Raw genomic sequence first — 23,205 nt, 5'->3', positions numbered from 1 at the left:
TCCTAATGTCGGCAGTATCCCTCCGAGCCTATCGGCATGAGGGAATCATTCGTCCTCGATGACGTAGCATGAATGAGAAATACCGGAAGATTATTTATTTATTATATACATACACCCACTATTTTTTTTCTATTATGATGACAATTTTGAACAAAAATATTCTCAAACTTACGCTGAACGCGCATCAATTTTTTGAAGTGATGGGGCTACAGCGCTCAGCTGTTCATTCAGTTTCAGATTGTAGTCGCCATTGCAACAGCTGCCGTCGCTACTACTACTACTAAGGTATATGTTGAGATCAGTAAAATTACGCCACAAACTTTCAGGTAGGGAATATTTTGCCAACGTTGGGACGTTTGTCAAGAGTAGTGATTAATTCTTTGACAAAATATAGACACATTGATCGGAAAAAAATGATACATACGGAGAGACTGACTAAGGAACGGATGCCTACACCGGTTATGCATAGAACTCGGCTCATAGTCATACTGTGCTGAACGCAGCAGCCACCGCACGGGGGCGCTGTTCACAGTAGCCTCAATAGCTCAAACCACAGACACTCGTGACTTTGCTCAAACTATACATAGCTTGTCCGTCAGCAAGGAAACAATAGATGCATGGGCCAACGCATTTTAATTGCTGTAAGTAGTAGTCATACTACCTATGAATACTAACATTTGTCCCTGGAAGAATAATTGTTGTCTTTATTGAAATTATTAATCTTTTCATGTTCCACCATGTAACGTATAGGCATGTATAGCAATAGGGAATCATTGGATATAATAGTAAATATTCCTGTGCACTCTAACCAACTAGTACACACTATCAGTATACATCTCAGCTATAGCCTTGTATAGGTGGTTTGAAATAATTATTGTCATTGATACCCAGCAGACACGACTTTTTGTACTCAATATGGCCTTCTGGGTAATTTCCAATCTAATAGTATGAGCTATAATTGACAAACAATAGAGTGTGCACACATTTTAATTGCTGTAAGTAGTAGTGATACTACCTATGAATACTAACATTTGTCCCTGGAAGAATAATTATTGTCTTTATTGGAATTATTAATCGTTTCATGTTCCACCATGTAACATATAGGCATGTATAGGGATGGGGAGTCAGTGGATATTTCAATAAGTTATATCTCCAATAATATTGAGTGTGCATTCTAACCAACTAGTACACATTATCAGTATGCATCTCAGCTATAACCCTGTAGAGGTGGCTTGAAATAATTATTGTCATTGATACCCAGCAGACATGACAGTGTGTACTCATATGGCCTTCTGAGTAATTTCAAATCTAATACGAGGAGCTGTAATTGACAAACAATAGAGTGTGCACACATTTCAAATATTCAATGTAGTAGTGATACTACCTATGAATACTTAAATTTATCTCTGGAAGAATAAATATTGTCTTTATTTAAATTATTAATCTTTTCATGTTCCACCATGTAACGTATAGGCATATATAGGGATGGAGAGTCAGTGGATATTTGAATAAGTTATATCTCCAATAATATTGAGTGTGCATTCTAACCAACTAGTACACATTATCAGTATGCATCTCAGCTATAACCCTGTATAGGTGGTTTGAAATAATTATTGTCATTGATACCAAGCAGACACGACTTTGTGTACTCATATGGTCTTCTGGGGAATTTCCAATCTAATACTAACAGCTGTAATTGACAAAGAATAGAGTGTGTACACATTTTTATAGCTGTAAGTAGTAGTGATACTACCTATGAATACTTAAATTTATCTCTGGAAGAATAAATATTGTCTTTATTTAAATTATTAAACTTTTCATATTCCACCATGTTACTTATAGGCATATATAGGGATGGGGAGTCAGTGGATATTTGAATAATTATTGCTCCAAAAATATTGAGTGTGCAGTCTAACCAACTAGTACACATTATCAGTATGCATCTCAGCTATAACCCTGTATAGAGGTGCGGTATTGTTGGATTGCCACAATAGCTTGATCTCAGATAAATAGCGGTTATTGGCTATTTACCAAAACAGCTTGATTCAATCTTGATTTGAGCTAAATAGCGGCTATTGGCTATTTATTGGATTGCCAAAATAGGTTCATCCCCAAAATAGCTTGATTCGAGATAAATAGTGGCTGTTGTCTATTTCCTTTGTTGCCAAAATAGCTTGATCTGAAGGTAAATAGCAGCTACTGGGGATTTATTGAATTGCCAAAATAGCTGGATCTCAGATAAATAGCAGCTATTGGCTATTCAACTTAATACTATTAGCTATAAATAGCCAGGTAATAGCTTGCTATCAGTTATTATAAAAACGGGAATATGGTGTGATTATCTCCATGGGTAGCTATTCAAGCTAAGAGCCATTGACAGCCGCTATTAGCTATTAATAGCCTACTACCAGCTAACAACCCCCAGCACTCTTCAGGACATGGCTATTTATCTATTTATTGCATCCCTTTTGTATCAGGGGACTCACTAAGATTGTTAGGAGCAGCACTAAGAAAAATTAAAAATACATACACTACCATAAAGACGAGTAAAAAACATATACAGGAACAAACAACAAAATAAACCAAAGTGAGGTAAGAATGTTGATAAAACGACAATACAAATAAAAATGTATGCTTCAAATGTTAGTTGTCAGAAAATCTAACGGCTAAACTATTCTATATTAGTTTTAACAAAATCTTTTCTGTTTTCAATTGCTTCAATAAGGTATTGTTTGACAAGTTTATCTATTTGTTTACTTATAGACTGAGCATTGTAGTGTTTTGTATTATCTCCTATAAATAAACAGAGTAGTTCTTTCCTTTGTTTAAAATCTTGATATAAGTTCAACTCCTTATTGTTGAGTAATAGTTCTTCTGTTCCTTTCATTAAGATCTGTCGTTGTGTAGAATGGCTTTCACATGTAAAAAGAAAGTGTTCAAGTGTCTTTCCATTTGAGCTCGTCATTTTTAAATATGATATGTTTGATTTTATTATCTGAAAGAGTTTGAATTTGGTCTTTATCAATATTAAGGTCTATTAACACATTATTTACAGTTTTCCGCCAATTCCAGGACATTTTTATCACATTTCTTTCAGATTCTTCACTAATGGAATTGAGATGGTTAAAGACACATTTAGTCCATCATGATTCATCTATAAAATTACAAAGTCTTTTAAAGTACTTTAATCTGAACAAATCAAAATTACTTGACATAGCATCATTATATTATCAGGTGTTAAGGTGTTTAGAACACACTGTACTCCTTGACTCTTCAAATAATAAATCTCGATCATGGTTTGTTTTTTCATTCATTTAATTTCAACAAACTTAACTCTTGGGGTTAATAGCCAGTTATTAGATTGCTATTAATGGCTAATAGCTTGAACAGCTGCATAGCCAGCCCATGGAGAAAGCTGAGAGGTTGATAGCTGATAGCCAGCTATTAGCTAGCTATTAATGGCTAATAGCGGCTATTAATGGCTAATAGCGGCTATTAATGGCTAATAGCTTAAATAGCTGCGTAGCCAGCCCATGGAGAAAGCTGAGAGGTTGATAGCTGATAGACAGCTCTTAGCTGGCTATTAATGGCTAATAGCGGCTATTAATGGCTAATAGCGGCTATTAATGGCTAATAGCTTAAATAGCTGCATAGCCAGCCCACAGAGAAAGCTGAGAGGTTGATAGCGGAAAGCCAGCTATTAGCTGGCTATTAATGGCTAATAGCGGCTATTAATGGCTAATAGCTTGAATAGCTGCATAGCCAGCCCATGGAGAAAGCTGAGAGGTTGATAGCTGATAGCCGGCTATTAGCTGGCTATTAATGGCTAATAGCTTGAATAGCTGCATAGCCAGCCCTTGGAGAAAGCTGAGAGGTTGATAGCTGATAGCCAGCTATTAGCTAGCTATTAATGGCTAATAGCTTGAATAGCTGCATAGTCAGCCCATGGAGAAAGCTGAGAGGTTGATAGCGGATAGCCAGCTATTAGCTAGCTATTAATGGCTAATAGCGGCTATTAATGGCTAATAGCTTAAATAGCTGCGTAGCCAGCCCATGGAGAAAGCTGAGAGGTTGATAGCTGATAGCCAGCTCTTAGCTGGCTGTTAATGGCTAATAGCGGCTATTAATGGCTAATAGCTTAAATAGCTGCATAGCCAGCCCACAGAGAAAGCTGAGAGGTTGATAGTGGATAGCCAGCTATTAGCTGGCTATTAATGGCTAATAGTGGCTATTAATGGCTAATAGCTTGAACAGCTGCATAGCCAGCCCACAGAGAAAGCTGAGAGGTTGATAGCTGATAGCCAGCTATTAGCTGGCTATTAATGGCTAATAGCGGCTATTAATGGCTAATAGCTTGAATAGCTGCATAGCCAGCCCATGGAGAAAGCTGAGAGGTTGATAGCTGATAGCCAGCTATTTGCTGGCTATTAATGGCTAATAGTGGCTATTAATAGCTAATAGCTTGAATAGTTGCATAGCCAGCCCATGGAGAAAGCGGAGGGGTTGATAGCTGATAGCCAGCTATTAGCTGGCTATTAATGGCTAATAGCGGCTATTAATGGCTAATAGCTTGAATAGCTCCATAGCCAGCCCATGGAGAAAGCTGAGAGGTTAATAGCTGGTAGCCAGCTACTAGCTTGCTATTAATGGCTAATAGCGGCTATTAATGGCTAATAGCTTGAACAGCTACATAGCCAGCCCATGGAGAAAGCTGAGAGGTTGATAGCTGATGGCCAGCTATTAGCTGGCTATTAATGGCTAATAGCGGCTATTAATGGCTAATAGCTTAAATAGCTGCATAGCCAGCCCATGGAGAAAGCTGAGAGGTTGATAGCTGATAACCAGCTCTTAGCTGGCTATTAATGGCTAATAGCGGCTATTAATGGCTAATAGCTTAAATAGCTGCATAGCCAGCCCACAGAGAAAGCTGAGAGGTTGATAGTGGATAGCCAGCTATTAGCTGGCTATTAATGGCTAATAGTGGCTATTAATGGCTAATAGCTTGAACAGCTGCATAGCCAGCCCACGGAGAAAGCTGAGAGGTTGATAGCTGATAGCCAGCTATTAGCTGGCTATTAATGGCTAATAGCGGCTATTAATGGCTAATAGCTTAAATAGCTGCATAGCCAGCCCATGGAGAAAGCTGAGGGGTTGATAGCTGATAGCCAGCTATTAGCTGGCTATTAATGGCTAATAGCGGCTATTAATGGCTAATAGCTTGAATAGCTGCATAGCCAGCCCATGGAGAAAGCTGAGAGGTTAATAGCTGATAGCCAGGTATTACCATTTACACCTCCACTCTTATAGTCTAGTTCCTACACAGTATCATTACAATTTACACCTCCACTCACATAGTCTAGTTCCTATACAGTATTATTACCATTTACACCTCCACTCACTAGTCTAGTTCCTTTATCATTACCATTTACACCTCCACTCACTAGTCTAGTTCCTACACAGTATCATTACCATTTACACCTCCACTCACATAGTCTAGTTCCTACACAGTATCATTACCATTTACACCTCCACTCACATAGTCTAGTTCCTATACAGTATCATTACAATTTACACCTCCACTCACATAGTCTAGTTCCTATACAGTATCATTACCATTTACACCTCCACTCTTATAGTCTAGTTCCTACACAGTATCATTACAATTTACACCTCCACTCACATAGTCTAGTTCCTATACAGTATTATTACCATTTACACCTTCACTCACATAGTCTAGTTCCTACACAGTATCATTACAATTTACACCTCCACTCACATAGTCTAGTTCCTATACAGTATCATTACCATTTACACCTCCACTCACATAGTCTAGTTCCTTTATCATTACCATTTACACCTCCACTCACTAGTCTAGTTCCTTTATCATTACCATTTACACCTCCACTCACTAGTCTAGTTCCTACACAGTATCATTACCATTTACACCTCCACTCACATAGTCTAGTTCCTACACAGTATCATTACCATTTACACCTCCACTCACTAGTCTAGTTCCTTTATCATTACCATTTACACCTCCACTCACTAGTCTAGTTCCTACACAGTATCATTACCATTTACACCTCCACTCACATAGTCTAGTTCCTACACAGTATCATTACCATTTACACCTCCACTCACTAGTCTAGTTCCTATACAGTATCATTACCATTTACACCTCCACTCACTAGTCTAGTTCCTTTATCATTACCATTTACACCTCCACTCACTAGTCTAGTTCCTACACAGTATCATTACCATTTACACCTTCACTCACTAGTCTAGTTCCTACACAGTATCATTACAATTTACACCTCCACTCACATAGTCTAGTTCCTATACAGTATCATTACCATTTACACCTCCACTCACTAGTCTAGTTCCTATACAGTATCATTACCATTTACACCTCCACTCACATAGTCTAGTTCCTATACAGTATCATTACCATTTACATCTCCACTTACTAGTCTAGTCCCTATACAGTATCATTACAATTTACACCTCCACTCACTAGTCTAGTTCCTACACAGTATCATTACCATTTACACCTCCACTCACTAGTCTAGTTCCTATACAGTATCATTACCATTTACACCTCCACTCACATAGTCTAGTTCCTATACAGTATCATTACCATTTACACCTCCACTCACATAGTCTAGTTCCTATACAGTATCATTACCATTTACACCTCCACTCACATAGTCTAGTTCCTCTACAGTATCGTTACCATTTACACCTCCACTCACATAGTCTAGTTCCTATACAGTATCATTACCATTCACACCTTCACTCACATAGTCTAGTTCCTATACAGTATCATTACCATTTACACCTCCACTCACATAGTCTAGTTCCTATACAGTATCATTACCATTTACACCTCCACTCACATAGTCTAGTTCCTATACAGTATCATTACCATTTACACCTCCACTCACATAGTCTAGTTCCTATACAGTATCATTACCATTTACACCTCCACTCACATAGTCTAGTTCCTATACAGTATCATTACCATTTACACCTCCACTCACATAGTCTAGTTCCTATACAGTATCATTACCATTTACACCTCCACTCACATAGTCTAGTTCCTATACAGTATCATTACCATTTACACCTCCACTCACATAGTCTAGTTCCTATACAGTATCATTACCATTTACACCTCCACTCACATAGTCTAGTTCCTATACAGTATCGTTACCATTTACACCTCCACTCACATAGTCTAGTTCCTATACAGTATCATTACCATTTACACCTCAACTCACTAGTCTAGTTCCTACACAGTATCATTACAATTTACACCTCCACTCACATAGTCTAGTTCCTATACAGTATTCTTACCATTTACACCTCCACTCACTAGTCTAGTTCCTATACAGTATCATTACCATTTACACCTTCACTCACATAGTCTAGTTCCTATACAGTATCGTTACAATTTACACCTTCACTCACATAGTCTAGTTCCTATACAGTATCATTACCATTTACACCTTCACTCACATAGTCTAGTTCCTATATAGTATCATTACCATTTACACCTTCACTCACATAGTCTAGTTCCTATACAGTATCATTACCATTTACACCTCCACTCACATAATCTAGTTCCTATACAATATCGTTACCATAAACACCTCCACTCACATAGTCTAGTTCCTATACAATATCATTACCATTCACACCTCCACTCACATAGTCTAGTTCCTATACAGTATCATTACCATTTACACCTCCACTCACATAGTCTAGTTCCTATACAGTATCATTACCATTTACACCTCCACTCACATAGTCTAGTTCCTATACAGTATTCTTACCATTTACACCTCCACTCACTAGTCTAGTTCCTATACAGTATCATTACCATTTACACCTCCACTCACTAGTCTAGTTCCTACACAGTATCATTACCATTTACACCTCCACTCACATAGTCTAGTTCCTACACAGTATCATTACCATTTACACCTCCACTCACTAGTCTAGTTCCTATACAGTATCATTACCATTTACACCTCCACTCACTAGTCTAGTTCCTTTATCATTACCATTTACACCTCCACTCACTAGTCTAGTTCCTACACAGTATCATTACCATTTACACCTTCACTCACTAGTCTAGTTCCTACACAGTATCATTACAATTTACACCTCCACTCACATAGTCTAGTTCCTATACAGTATCATTACCATTTACACCTCCACTCACTAGTCTAGTTCCTATACAGTATCATTACCATTTACACCTCCACTCACATAGTCTAGTTCCTATACAGTATCATTACCATTTACATCTCCACTTACTAGTCTAGTCCCTATACAGTATCATTACAATTTACACCTCCACTCACTAGTCTAGTTCCTACACAGTATCATTACCATTTACACCTCCACTCACTAGTCTAGTTCCTATACAGTATCATTACCATTTACACCTCCACTCACATAGTCTAGTTCCTATACAGTATCATTACCATTTACACCTCCACTCACATAGTCTAGTTCCTATACAGTATCATTACCATTTACACCTCCACTCACATAGTCTAGTTCCTCTACAGTATCGTTACCATTTACACCTCCACTCACATAGTCTAGTTCCTATACAGTATCATTACCATTCACACCTTCACTCACATAGTCTAGTTCCTATACAGTATCATTACCATTTACACCTCCACTCACATAGTCTAGTTCCTATACAGTATCATTACCATTTACACCTCCACTCACATAGTCTAGTTCCTATACAGTATCATTACCATTTACACCTCCACTCACATAGTCTAGTTCCTATACAGTATCGTTACCATTTACACCTCCACTCACATAGTCTAGTTCCTATACAGTATCATTACCATTTACACCTCAACTCACTAGTCTAGTTCCTACACAGTATCATTACAATTTACACCTCCACTCACATAGTCTAGTTCCTATACAGTATTCTTACCATTTACACCTCCACTCACTAGTCTAGTTCCTATACAGTATCATTACCATTTACACCTTCACTCACATAGTCTAGTTCCTATACAGTATCGTTACAATTTACACCTTCACTCACATAGTCTAGTTCCTATACAGTATCATTACCATTTACACCTTCACTCACATAGTCTAGTTCCTATATAGTATCATTACCATTTACACCTTCACTCACATAGTCTAGTTCCTATACAGTATCATTACCATTTACACCTCCACTCACATAATCTAGTTCCTATACAATATCGTTACCATAAACACCTCCACTCACATAGTCTAGTTCCTATACAATATCATTACCATTCACACCTCCACTCACATAGTCTAGTTCCTATACAGTATCATTACCATTTACACCTCCACTCACATAGTCTAGTTCCTATACAGTATCATTACCATTTACACCTCCACTCACATAGTCTAGTTCCTATACAGTATTCTTACCATTTACACCTCCACTCACTAGTCTAGTTCCTATACAGTATCATTACCATTTACACCTTCACTCACATAGTCTAGTTCCTATACAGTATCGTTACAATTTACACCTTCACTCACATAGTCTAGTTCCTATACAGTATCATTACCATTTACACCTCCACTCACATAGTCTAGTTCCTATACAGTATCATTACCATTTACACCTTCACTCACATAGTCTAGTTCCTATACAGTATCATTACCATTTACACCTTCACTCACTAGTCTAGTTCCTACACAGTATCATTACAATTTACACCTCCACTCACATAGTCTAGTTCCTATACAGTATCAATACCATTTACACCTCCACTCACATAGTCTAGTTCCTATACAGTATCAATACCATTTACACCTCCACTCACAGTCTAGTTCCTATACAGTATCGTTACCATTTACACCTCCACTCACATAGTCTAGTTCCTATACAGTATCGTTACCATTTACACCTCCACTCACTAGTATAGTTCCTATACGGTATCATTACAATTTACACCTCCACTCACATAGTCTAGTTCCTATACGGTATCGTTACCATTTACACTTCCACTCACATAGTCTAGTTCCTATACAGTATCATTACCATTTACACCTCCACTCACATAGTCTAGTTCCTATACAGTATCATTACAATTTACACCTCCACTCACATAGTCTAGTTCCTATACAGTATCATTACCATTTACACCTCCACTCACATAGTCTAGTTCCTATACAGTATCATTACAATTTACACCTCCACTCACATAGTCTAGTTCCTATACAGTATCATTACAATTTACACCTCCACTCACATAGTCTAGTTCCTATACAGTATCATTACCATTTACACCTCCACTCACTAGTCTAGTTCCTATACAGTATCGTTACCATTTACACCTCCACTCACTAGTCTAGTTCCTATACAGTATCATTACAATTTACACCTCCACTCACTAGTCTAGTTCCTATACAGTATCGTTACCATTTACACCTCCACTCACTAGTCTAGTTCCTTTATCATTACCATTTACACCTTCACTCACATAGTCTAGTTCCTATACAGTATCATTACAATTTACACCTCCACTCACATAGTCTAGTTCCTATACAGTATCATTACCATTTACACCTCCACTCACATAGTCTAGTTCCTATACAGTATCATTACAATTTACACTTCCACTCACTAGTCTAGTTCCTACACAGTATCATTACCATTTACACCTTCACTCACTAGTCTAGTTCCTATACAGTATCATTACCATTTACACCTTCACTCATATAGTCTAGTTCCTATACAGTATCATTACAATTTACACCTCCACTCACATAGTCTAGTTCCTATACAGTATCATTACCATTTACACCTTCACTCACATAGTCTAGTTCCTACACAGTATCATTACAATTTACACCTCCACTCACATAGTCTAGTTCCTATACAGTATCATTACCATTTACACCTCCACTCACATAGTCTAGTTCCTATACAGTATCATTACCATTTACACCTTCACTCATATAGTCTAGTTCCTATACAGTATCATTAACATTTTCACCTTCACTCACATAGTCTAGTTCATATACAGTATCATTACCATTTACACCTCCACTCACTAGTCTAGTTCCTGTATCATTACCATTTACACCTCCACTCACTAGTCTAGTTCCTACACAGTATCATTACCATTCACACCTCCACTCACTAGTCTAGTTCCTACACAGTATCATTACCATTTACACCTCCACTCACATAGTCTAGTTCCTATACAGTATCATTACCATTTACACCTTCACTCACATAGTCTAGTTCCTATACAGTATCATTACCATTTACACCTTCACTCACTAGTCTAGTTCCTACACAGTATCATTACAATTTACACCTCCACTCACATAGTCTAGTTCCTATACAGTATCAATACCATTTACACCTCCACTCACATAGTCTAGTTCCTATACAGTATCAATACCATTTACACCTCCACTCACAGTCTAGTTTCTATACAGTATCGTTACCATTTACACCTCCACTCACATAGTCTAGTTCCTATACAGTATCGTTACCATTTACACCTCCACTCACTAGTATAGTTCCTATACGGTATCATTACAATTTACACCTCCACTCACATAGTCTAGTTCCTATACGGTATCGTTACCATTTACACTTCCACTCACATAGTCTAGTTCCTATACAGTATCATTACCATTTACACCTCCACTCACATAGTCTAGTTCCTATACAGTATCATTACAATTTACACCTCCACTCACATAGTCTAGTTCCTATACAGTATCATTACCATTTACACCTCCACTCACATAGTCTAGTTCCTATACAGTATCATTACAATTTACACCTCCACTCACATAGTCTAGTTCCTATACAGTATCATTACAATTTACACCTCCACTCACATAGTCTAGTTCCTATACAGTATCATTACCATTTACACCTCCACTCACTAGTCTAGTTCCTATACAGTATCGTTACCATTTACACCTCCACTCACTAGTCTAGTTCCTATACAGTATCATTACAATTTACACCTCCACTCACTAGTCTAGTTCCTATACAGTATCGTTACCATTTACACCTCCACTCACTAGTCTAGTTCCTTTATCATTACCATTTACACCTTCACTCACATAGTCTAGTTCCTATACAGTATCATTACAATTTACACCTCCACTCACATAGTCTAGTTCCTATACAGTATCATTACCATTTACACCTCCACTCACATAGTCTAGTTCCTATACAGTATCATTACAATTTACACCTCCACTCACTAGTCTAGTTCCTACACAGTATCATTACCATTTACACCTTCACTCACTAGTCTAGTTCCTATACAGTATCATTACCATTTACACCTTCACTCATATAGTCTAGTTCCTATACAGTATCATTACAATTTACACCTCCACTCACATAGTCTAGTTCCTATACAGTATCATTACCATTTACACCTTCACTCACATAGTCTAGTTCCTACACAGTATCATTACAATTTACACCTCCACTCACATAGTCTAGTTCCTATACAGTATCATTACCATTTACACCTCCACTCACATAGTCTAGTTCCTATACAGTATCATTACCATTTACACCTTCACTCATATAGTCTAGTTCCTATACAGTATCATTAACATTTTCACCTTCACTCACATAGTCTAGTTCATATACAGTATCATTACCATTTACACCTCCACTCACTAGTCTAGTTCCTGTATCATTACCATTTACACCTCCACTCACTAGTCTAGTTCCTACACAGTATCATTACCATTCACACCTCCACTCACTAGTCTAGTTCCTACACAGTATCATTACCATTTACACCTCCACTCACATAGTCTAGTTCCTATACAGTATCATTACCATTTACACCTTCACTCACATAGTCTAGTTCCTACACAGTATCATTACAATTTACACCTCCACTCACATAGTCTAGTTCCTATACAGTATCATTACCATTTACACCTTCACTCACATAGTCTAGTTCCTACACAGTATCATTACCATTTACACCTCCACTCACATAGTCTAGTTCCTATACAGTATCATTACCATTTACACCATCACTCACATAGTCTAGTTCCTACACAGTATCATTACAATTTACACCTCCACTCACATAGTCTAGTTCCTATACAGTATCATTACCATTTACACCTTCACTCACATAGTCTAGTTCCTACACAGTATCATTACAATTTACACCTCCAGTCACTAGTCTAGTTCCTATACAGAATCATTACCATTTACACCTCCACTCACATAGTCTAGTTCCTATACAGTATCATTACCATTTACACCTTCACTCACATAGTCTAGTTCCTACACAGTATCATTACAATTTACACCTCCACTCACATAGTTTAGTTCCTATACAGTATCATTACCATTTACACCTCCACTCACATAGTCTAGTTCCTATACAGTATCATTACCATTTACACCTTCACTCATATAGTCTAGTTCCTATACAGTATCATTAACATTTTCACCTTCACTCACATAGTCTAGTTCCTATACAGTATCATTACTATTTACACCTCCACTCACATAGTCTAGTTCCTATACAGTATCATTACCATTTACACCTCCACTAACATAGTCTAGTTCCTACACAGTATCGTTACCATTTACACTTCCACTCACATAGTCTAGTTCCTATACAGTATCATTACAATTTACACCTCCACTCACATAGTTTAGTTCCTATACAGTATCATTACCATTTACACCTCCACTCACATAGTCTAGTTCCTATACAGTATCATTACCATTTACACCTTCACTCATATAGTCTAGTTCCTATACAGTATCATTAACATTTTCACCTTCACTCACATAGTCTAGTTCCTATACAGTATCATTACCATTTACACCTCCACTCACATAGTCTAGTTCCTATACAGTATCATTACCATTTACACCTCCACTCACATAGTCTAGTTCCTACACAGTATCGTTACCATTTACACTTCCACTCACATAGTCTAGTTCCTATACAGTATCATTACCATTTATACCTCTACTCACAGTATAGTCAAAGTCGTTACTCTAGCAGTCCTGAGATGTATGAAATACATTTTAAAATCCATCCACAGCCACCAACACGGTCATTAACATAATGTCTTTGTTAATCAATCACAGTCTCTCATAAAGTTGGTGTTTATGTTGGCCCTTAATATGTAATGTCTAAATATGGTACTGTAATGTCCATATATGGTATATTTGTCAGCTCAGGATGCTTCTCATACAGTGTTTACATCACTATAGCAGTTGGGGTTCACTGATTGGATGAACAACTTTTTGTGCTAATTGAGCAACTTTGACCAGATGTGGTTTAGTTAGAAACGACGTTAGCATCCAGACTGTATATATAAGTTGTACTCTGTACATAGATTGTAAATGTATAACTTTACAACAAACTCCTATCTAGTATTAATATTTATAAGTTGTACTCTGCACATAGACTATAAATGTATAACTTTACAACTAACTCCTATCTAGTATTAATATTTATAAGTTGTACTCTGTACATAGACTGTAAATGTATAACTTTACAACTAACTCCTATCTAGTATTAATATTTATAAGTTGTATTCTGTACATAGATTGTAAATGTATAACTTTACAACTAACTCCTATCTAGTATTAATATTTATAAGTTGTATTCTGTACATAGATTGTAAATGTATAACTTTACAACTAACTCCTATCTAGTGTTAATATTTATAAGTTGTACTCTGTACATAGACTGTAAATGTATAACTTTACAACTAACTCCTATCTAGTATTAATATATATAAGTTGTACTCTGTACATAGATTGTAAATGTATAACTTTACAACTAACTCCTATCTAGTATTAATATTTATAAGTTGTACTCTGTACATAGATTGTAAATGTATAACTTTACAACTAACTCCTATCTAGTATTAATATTTATAAGTTGTACTCTGTACATAGATTGTAAATGTATAACTTTACAACTAACTCCTATCTAGTATTAATATTTATAAGTTGTACTCTGTACATAGACTGTAAATGTATAACTTTACAACTAACTCCTATCTAGTATTAATATATATAAGTTGTACTCTGTACATAGATTGTAAATGTATAACTTTACAACTAACTCCTATCTAGTATTAATATTTATAAGTTGTACTCTGTACATAGATTGTAAATGTATAACTTTACAACTAACTCCTATCTAGTATTAATATTTATAAGTTGTACTCTGTACATAGACTGTAAATGTATAACTTTACAACTAACTCCTATCTAGTATTAATATTTATAAGTTGTACTCTGTACATAGACTGTAAATGTATAACTTTACAACTAACTCCTATCTAGTATTAATATTTATAAGTTGTACTCTGTACATAGATTGTAAATGTATAACTTTACAACTAACTCCTATCTAGTATTAATATTTATAAGTTGTACTCTGTACATAGACTGTAAATGTATAACTTTACAACTAACTCCTATCTAGTATTAATATTTATAAGTTGTACTCTGTACATAGATTGTAAATGTATAACTTTACAACTAACTCCTATCTAGTATTAATATTTATAAGTTGTACTCTGTACATAGATTGTAAATGTATAACTTTACAACTAACTCCTATCTAGTATTAATATTTATAAGTTGTACTCTGTACATAGACTGTAAATGTATAACTTTACAACTAACTCCTATCTAGTATTAATATTTATAAGTTGTACTCTGTACATAGATTGTAAATGTATAACTTTACAACTAACTCCTATCTAGTATTAATATTTATAAGTTGTACTCTGCACATAGACTATAAATGTATAACTTTACAACTAACTCCTATCTAGTATTAATATTTATAAGTTGTACTCTGTACATAGACTGTAAATGTATAACTTTACAACTAATTCCTATCTAGTATTAATCTAACTATAGTAAGGGTGAAAGAAGGTAAAAAACCAAAGTATTGGACAATTTGGATACATTCATCAAATTATGATGACGATGATACAGAATAAACAAGAATTAAAAAAGGAGGGGGTGATGCATAGTGATGCATTACTATCTCTGTTGTATCATTGAGTTCATCTTTATGGCCAATTTTGTAATACCTGTACTGAAAGCTGGATACTCCATATACAATATCGTCATATGTTTGTTAGCCTAGAATCCGGGCAATTTGGGATTTTGAATTTTGGTTATGGGATATAACCAAAATACACAATCCTCATTTGCCTTGATTCTGTGGCTAAACATTTGTGAGAAAAGCACCTCAAAAGTTGGTGTTTTCAAAATTACTTGTTCTAACCTCATTAGTCTAACCTGAGCTCTGTACTTCTGACTGCCTAGAATCTAGTGAAAGCAGCAAGTTGTCATAGACTGTTCTACAAAAGTTGATAAATTATTAAAGCTAAACTAGCTACAACTGGAATTATTTTTTGGAACTGTCATTTCGATATAATGACATTCATCCTGAAAAGTATGTAATCAACTATCGGTAATTGTATAAATGTGAGTCACAACATAATAAGAGGTAGGAGAATACACAATTTTGGTTGGTCAAATAAACAGTCACTCACTGCTACTTGTGTAATGACTGGTAGTTGCTTGCAAAATTCTCACTCTATAAACTACTGTGATACTGTAAGTATAAAAGAATATTATGGTATTCCTTAGTATAGAATACATTAGATAACAGGGTATAGGCTTTGCATATAAATTACTGACCATTAAACAAGTTACAGTCAGTGGTACATACAGGTAACAAAAACTAACCCCCCCCAAAAAAAAAGAAAAAAAGAAAAAAAGATAGACGTTTCAGACCACGCCCCTTTAACAGTTCCAATCCAGAAAAGTGGTGTTACTGGAGAAATGAATGTATTTTTGTGAACTTTGGATGCACACCAATATTAATAGTTTACCCATTGAAGACTAAAAAGGAACCAAGAGTCATCATGACTATACAAATTGTCATCTAAAACCAAAAAATTCTCAGGAAATACCATTATTTCACTGAGTGGTGTTCCCCTTTAACTCATTTTTAGCACAACTGAATTGATAAGGTTCAGTAGTTCTGTAGGGATCGCTAAGTGTGTGTGTGTGTGTGTGTGTGTGTGTGTGTGTGTGTGTGTGTGTGTGTGTGTGTGTGTGTGTGTGAGTGTGTGTGTTTGTGTGTGTGTATGTGTATGTGTGTGTGTGAGTGTGTGAGTGTGTGTGTGTGTGTGTGAGTGTGTGTGTGTGTGTGTGTGTGTGTGTGAGTGTGTGAGTGTGTGTGTGTAAACAACTTAAAGTAAAAAACTGCTAGCCCAATTGCTTTAATATTTGGTGGTCATGTTACTTCGATTGTCTCATTGGGAAATTGTTCAAATGAAAATGATGGCATCAGAAATGTGCATTTTACGTTTGAAAATGTGATTTGTTGTATTACAAAATGCTTTGACTTCAGCCTGGAAATGTAAGATTCTTGTTTTATTGATGTAATGAAATCATTAAATCTGTTATGGGCTACTTCACATGTCAGTGTCAATGGCGTAAAGATTAACATCTGTTTAAGGTTGCTTGGCAACCTAGGCCTGTTAAATATCCAAAAGTGAAGTCACATGCTAAAATATTGATACCTCACCCATAAGCAACCTCCAATTGATGGCGTATGTGGGGAATGTAACAACAGGGTTGTGTAGGCAAATTAAACATTTGGCAGGTGAACACATACATGCTAAAGCTACTACAATGTAGACTATACTCATAGCAATAATGAATTAGTGATATATATATTGTACAATAACATCATTGGTATAAGGCAATTAGTGGATAGATGTGCAGTCATGATGGTTGAATGTTTAGAGTGGCTGGCTAAGAATCTGCAGGTTGTAGGGTTGAGCCCATTGCTGGCATTTGTTTCTGAATGACTAGGAGTTCTTGGGTAAGATTTGAACCACAATTGCACTTTGGTTAACCTAGCTGTATTAATTGGGGACCTGGTAGGATAGATGTTGAAATGAATGTGAATGCTTAATCCCATGCACTTATAGAGGTTGATTGTATGCTCCCCAGGGAGTTGAGGAAGTAAAGGGCCATTGTGCCACTATAGGTCTGTGCCATGGAGTAATAATTGTAAAGCTCTTTGAGGATGTGATTATTATAGATTTGTGCTATAATGCCATTGTCACTAATTTATTTAAGTACATCTATCAATTTAAAGTCTGTAGTCTTGGTTACCCAGCCCCTTGCCATTGAGGGAGCTACTCCCCCCTCCCAGCAGGCAGCTACACCCCCCAGCAGGCAACAACACCACCCAGCAGGCAGCTACAAACCTCCCCCCCCCAGCAGGCAGCTACACCCCAGGCAACTACACCCCCTGCCCCAGCAGGCAGCTACACCCCCAGCAGGCAGCTACATCCCCCTAGCAGGCAGCTACACCCCCAGCAGGCAGCTACATCCCCCCGGCAGGCAGCTACACCCCCCAGCAGGCAGCTACATCCCCACCCCTGAAACAATAAAGTCTGTAGCTGTGAAATGGCTAGGTGTAGTACAGTGACGTCATACATGAAAACGTATCTTGTAAATATCTAAATGTATCAGATGACATGGTCAGATTTAAATTTCCTCAAACTTTGTAAATATGTATAGTAATCATGTAATTCTTTAGTCTGTAAGGTACACCATGATGGGGCGCCCTCACACATCAGAGGCCAGTGAGGGCGGAACGTCATGTCATATCTTACAGTCTAGTAATTCTTAGAAACCATAACACAGATACATGTGTTAATATTCTAATTTACACAGAGTGTATATCAGTTGTCCATCATCAATATAGCTTTTTAATGTTACATGTTTTAGCATTGTGAATGTATTACATAATGATATATCGCACAAGCAGTTCAAAATGTTTTCAGCATTGAGCTTTTGATCTGTCTTGTTGACGATCTTCATCAGAATGACTTTCATTGTTACAGCTGACTAATCTGCTGACCATACCGCCACCTAGTGGTCAGCTTTAACTAGATTTTGACAGATTGAAAACTTAATGCTAAAACAACTTTGAACTATTTGTGTCTTATAACCTTTATAAATCATTTGATCTACAAAGCTAATCTAAAGATTTTTATCATACCATTACGTAAAGTCTTTCCGGGTTGTTGTGATTTGACAAAATGATAATGATCTCAAATCAAACTGTTCAAATCAACCCTACCTGTGTTTTACAATAATCATATGTTTGAATTGAAGTGACAAAAAAGTGTGTTTTATATGGATTGATATTAATTAAAATAGATTGATATAAATGACATATTAATCATATAATATTACATAATACCATTTGTGTGAATGATAAAATAGACAGCTACCTTATGTATATTTTTGATATATATATTTAAATGTTGTCTAAAAGGAAATATTAAAATATTATTAAAGTGGCCATATGGATGAGAATTAAGTATTTATTTTGGATTTTTAATTCATAATACAACTTTACTGTGTTTTCCTAATTTAACAAATAATGTGAAATAACATATTATAAATATCAAAACCTTGTTTGTAACTCATTTGATTACAAAAAGATGAAAAAAAGATGAAAAAAGTGTAAACACTTTGTTATTTTTTGCATAATAACAAACATTTTAGACGTATTTTATTGATTTTCAATTTACAGAGTTACAAACAAGGAATTGGTAGATATTATTTCACATTATTTTTTTTACAATTAGAAAATACAGTAAAGTTGTTGTATAAATTAAAAATTCAAAATAAATACCTAATCCTCATTAATTTGGTCACTTTAACACTGGGTTTGTAGTAAGCATATTTTTAATGTAATTTTGACATGATTTTGTGAAACTGGTGTAAATTAGTCTAATCATTGTATATGTTTATTTTATATTAGGATCTCATTGATGCTGTTAAAAGTGGAGATATAGAGAAGGTTAAATTCTACTTGGGGAATGGTTATGATGTCAATTATGCAGAAACATATGGGGTAAGTGTATCAGTAAATAAATCAGATCATTGCCTATAAATGAATCTTGGGTAAGTGTATAAATAAGTAGCTCATTGCTAATAATAAAAACAATATTTTTAGTTACAAAACAACATTGATTGCAGAGTGGTTGACATAAAGATAAGATGATTACAATGGAATATTGACAACAATAGCTAAACAGGCACTAATGTTAAAAATGTTTGCAATTATCAGTTTTGATAGAAAACTACAACTTTTTGTGTGAAATGTGTTGCCCAAGTCGATGAAATTATTTATATATATAGTTATGTCTGACAAGTCGTTGCAAATTTAGTCTATGCATTAGGTGATACCACATCTAAGGAAAGACTTTAAACTACATTAAGCTAAAAATGAAACAAAATAAAACATGTCATGGTAAGACATTGAAATGAAAACAAAACACACTTGTGATCCAGTTAAAAATAATATTTTTGTCCAAAAGATATTGCCCACTTTAAACAATAAAGAACAAAAGTGAAACAAAAGTACAGTAACATGATTGTATTCTATAATGTGAGATATCTTGTCGGCGGAATATGTAACTTGGATTTTGTCATAGATGTGCTATTGACAAATCACCGTCATTGATTGACAGATGTCATTGACTGAGCCATGTGCATTAGAAATTGTGTGACAATCTACAACACACAAATTATAGTGCATATTGAATGTCAACATTTTAAATGTACGATCGGTTCTCTTTTACGTAATCTTGGCTGACATTCAAATTATGGTGAAAATTCTGGTCATGAGATCATTATAATACACATGATCAGTTTCCCAAAGGACAGAGATGCTGTGTCTTGTTTTTACATTTTCTGAAGCCAAACAATGTCAATAATTTCATGCACTTAGCTGGATTAAGAAGATTTTTATTGCATGAAACTTGTAAGCCTTTCACAAATCCATAAATAGTAGAAAGAAAGAAAGTAATCCTTGCCATACTGTAGTGTCAGTACTCTTACCCGCTCCCCCTCCCCCATTAAAATTTGACACTCCCCTTATGTGATCTAAAGTTATGAATCTTTCCATCCAAGAAAATAATTCTTTCAATAGTGTAATGGCCGTCAAAAAAGTGTTATTCCGTTATGTACCGAAATGTTTACATCCAGTAATAGTAGGAAGACTGAAAGAAAGAAAGAAAGAAAAAAAGAAAGAAAGAAAGAAATAAAGAAAGCTATGCTTGCCATATTGCAGTGCCAGAACTGTGGAGGCCCCTTCTAAATATTGGACCCTCCCTTTATGTACCCTCAAGTAATGAATAATTCCATCCAAGAATAATAGACAAAAAGAAAATAATTCTTGCCTTAGTGTAATGATAGCATTCTGAAATAAACCCCCCCCCCCCTCAAATTGACCACTCCCTTAGATATCCACATTTATTCATCTGTGCAAATGAGGAATTATGTATAAATATTTTAGGGGACAGGGAACTCAATGATTACATGACCTTTTCGATTCAAGCTCAGGGTCATAGTCAAATTTCAAGGTCAACTCAATTTGTTGGACTTTTATTGAAACATTCATCGATACTTTTCTGTATACTTCTATCAGATATGACCGGTAAAGCTGTAAGACAGTCAAGAAAATAGCCAAACATAAAATCTTTCCGAAAAATGTGAAAAAAAGTATATATGAAGTTGTTTTGTAACAAACAGCTGTTACCAAGACAACTGCTGTCAATATCTCCAATTATACCAAAGTGTTAATATACTAATCTGAAAGTGCTATTGATATGATGTAAGTGTTTGTATTTAGGGTTTTGGGGACAAGCAATTCACTGATTATATGATCCTCTCAATCCAAGGTCAAGGTCATCTTAATTTTTGTAATTATTAGAATACCGTCGGACTCTTTTCTAAAGCTAACATCAGACGTGATCTTTACAGAGTGATGAAAAATGCTCAGAAAATAACAAATTGTATAACTTTCAGGAAAAATACAACAAAGGCATATGTTGAGCTGCTTTTATTACAAACTTCTGTTACCAAGACAACTGGTATCAATATCACCAAAATATGAAGGTATTATCGCAGGGTCCTGAAAGTGCTGCAGATATGACACAAGTGTCTATATATAGGTTTTAGGGGACGGGCAACACACTTATCACATGATCTTTTTTATTTAATCTCAAGGTCATAGTCTAATTACAAGGACACTGAAATATTTTCACTTTGTTAATCAAAATATTCACAGGTGTTTTCCCTAACTACCACCAAGACATAATGTGTAAGGCTGCAAATCGGTCTCAAATAGCAAATTATATAGTCTTTTGCAGCAAAAGCATATTTTGGCTTTTTTTGTAGCAAAAATCTGTTCCAAAGACAGCTGGTATCGAGATCTGTGATTATACCAAAATATGTAAATACTGAATATTTCATGGTTCCGAATTGCTATAGATATGATGGAAGTGTCCATATATAGGTTTTAGAGTACAAGCAAATCACTTATCACAAGGTCGTTTCAATCCAAGGTCAAGGTCATAGTCTAATTACAAGGTCATCTCAATTTTACACTTTTATCAAAACACTCACATAAGTTTTTTGCTATAAACTACTGTAGACATCAGATAGTAAATCAGATAGCAAATTATATAGTTTGTCATAATTTTTGTAGCAATGGCATATTCAGGGTCAGCTTACTATGGGGTAAGGGAATTGTCTAGAAACAGGTTCAGAAAAGGAATGATGCTGTATAACCAAGTACTAGAAAGATAGCTATTCATACTTTATTGACATCTAACAAAACTCCTACAGATCACACAGAAATGAAGGTTCATATAGGTTTTACTACATTCCATACATATTGGGGTGAATTTGATATTGACCTTCATTTGATTGGTCAATTAGGAAAATATAGGATTGGTTAGTAGAGATTGTTTAAACTTGAGATTAACTAATCTGACATTACTTGTTTGGCTATGTAAATTACAGTTAGGATCCTAAATTTGACTCAAGCTTGGTGTATATTCAATCTCAGTGTATATTTCATTCCCGATACATATATTACTTACAAAAGTTTGAGATACAGAATTATGCAAAAAAACTGGCAACTCACTGATACATACATTTGGGTGGTCATTTCACATTTTGAGGCTTTACATACTCTTCAAGGATTTTTGACAATACTTCTCTTGTTGATTCTAGATAGTATTTGTGGTGTCTATTGATTTTAGTCTGTAAGGAAGTTGTTTGTATAT

The 23,205-nt window shown here is 35.5% G+C and overlaps 1 protein-coding gene across 1 annotated transcript in view; it reads left to right on the top strand.

The window, feature by feature from the left end:
• The window catches only part of LOC144450387 (putative palmitoyltransferase ZDHHC13), a 248,453-nt gene that overhangs the window by 164,328 nt on the left and 60,920 nt on the right, over nt 1–23,205 (top strand). The window contains exon 11 of the mRNA XM_078140990.1: nt 19,890–19,982. Within this exon, the coding sequence (XP_077997116.1) occupies nt 19,890–19,982 (93 nt within the window). The remainder of the gene's footprint in view (nt 1–19,889; nt 19,983–23,205) is intronic.

This window comes from Glandiceps talaboti, chromosome 19 (genome assembly GCF_964340395.1).
Source record: "Glandiceps talaboti chromosome 19, keGlaTala1.1, whole genome shotgun sequence".
NCBI classification, from domain to species: Eukaryota; Metazoa; Hemichordata; class Enteropneusta; family Spengelidae; genus Glandiceps; species Glandiceps talaboti.
Note: the sequence above shows the minus strand (reverse complement) of the source record. Positions and strands in the feature narration are given on the sequence as shown.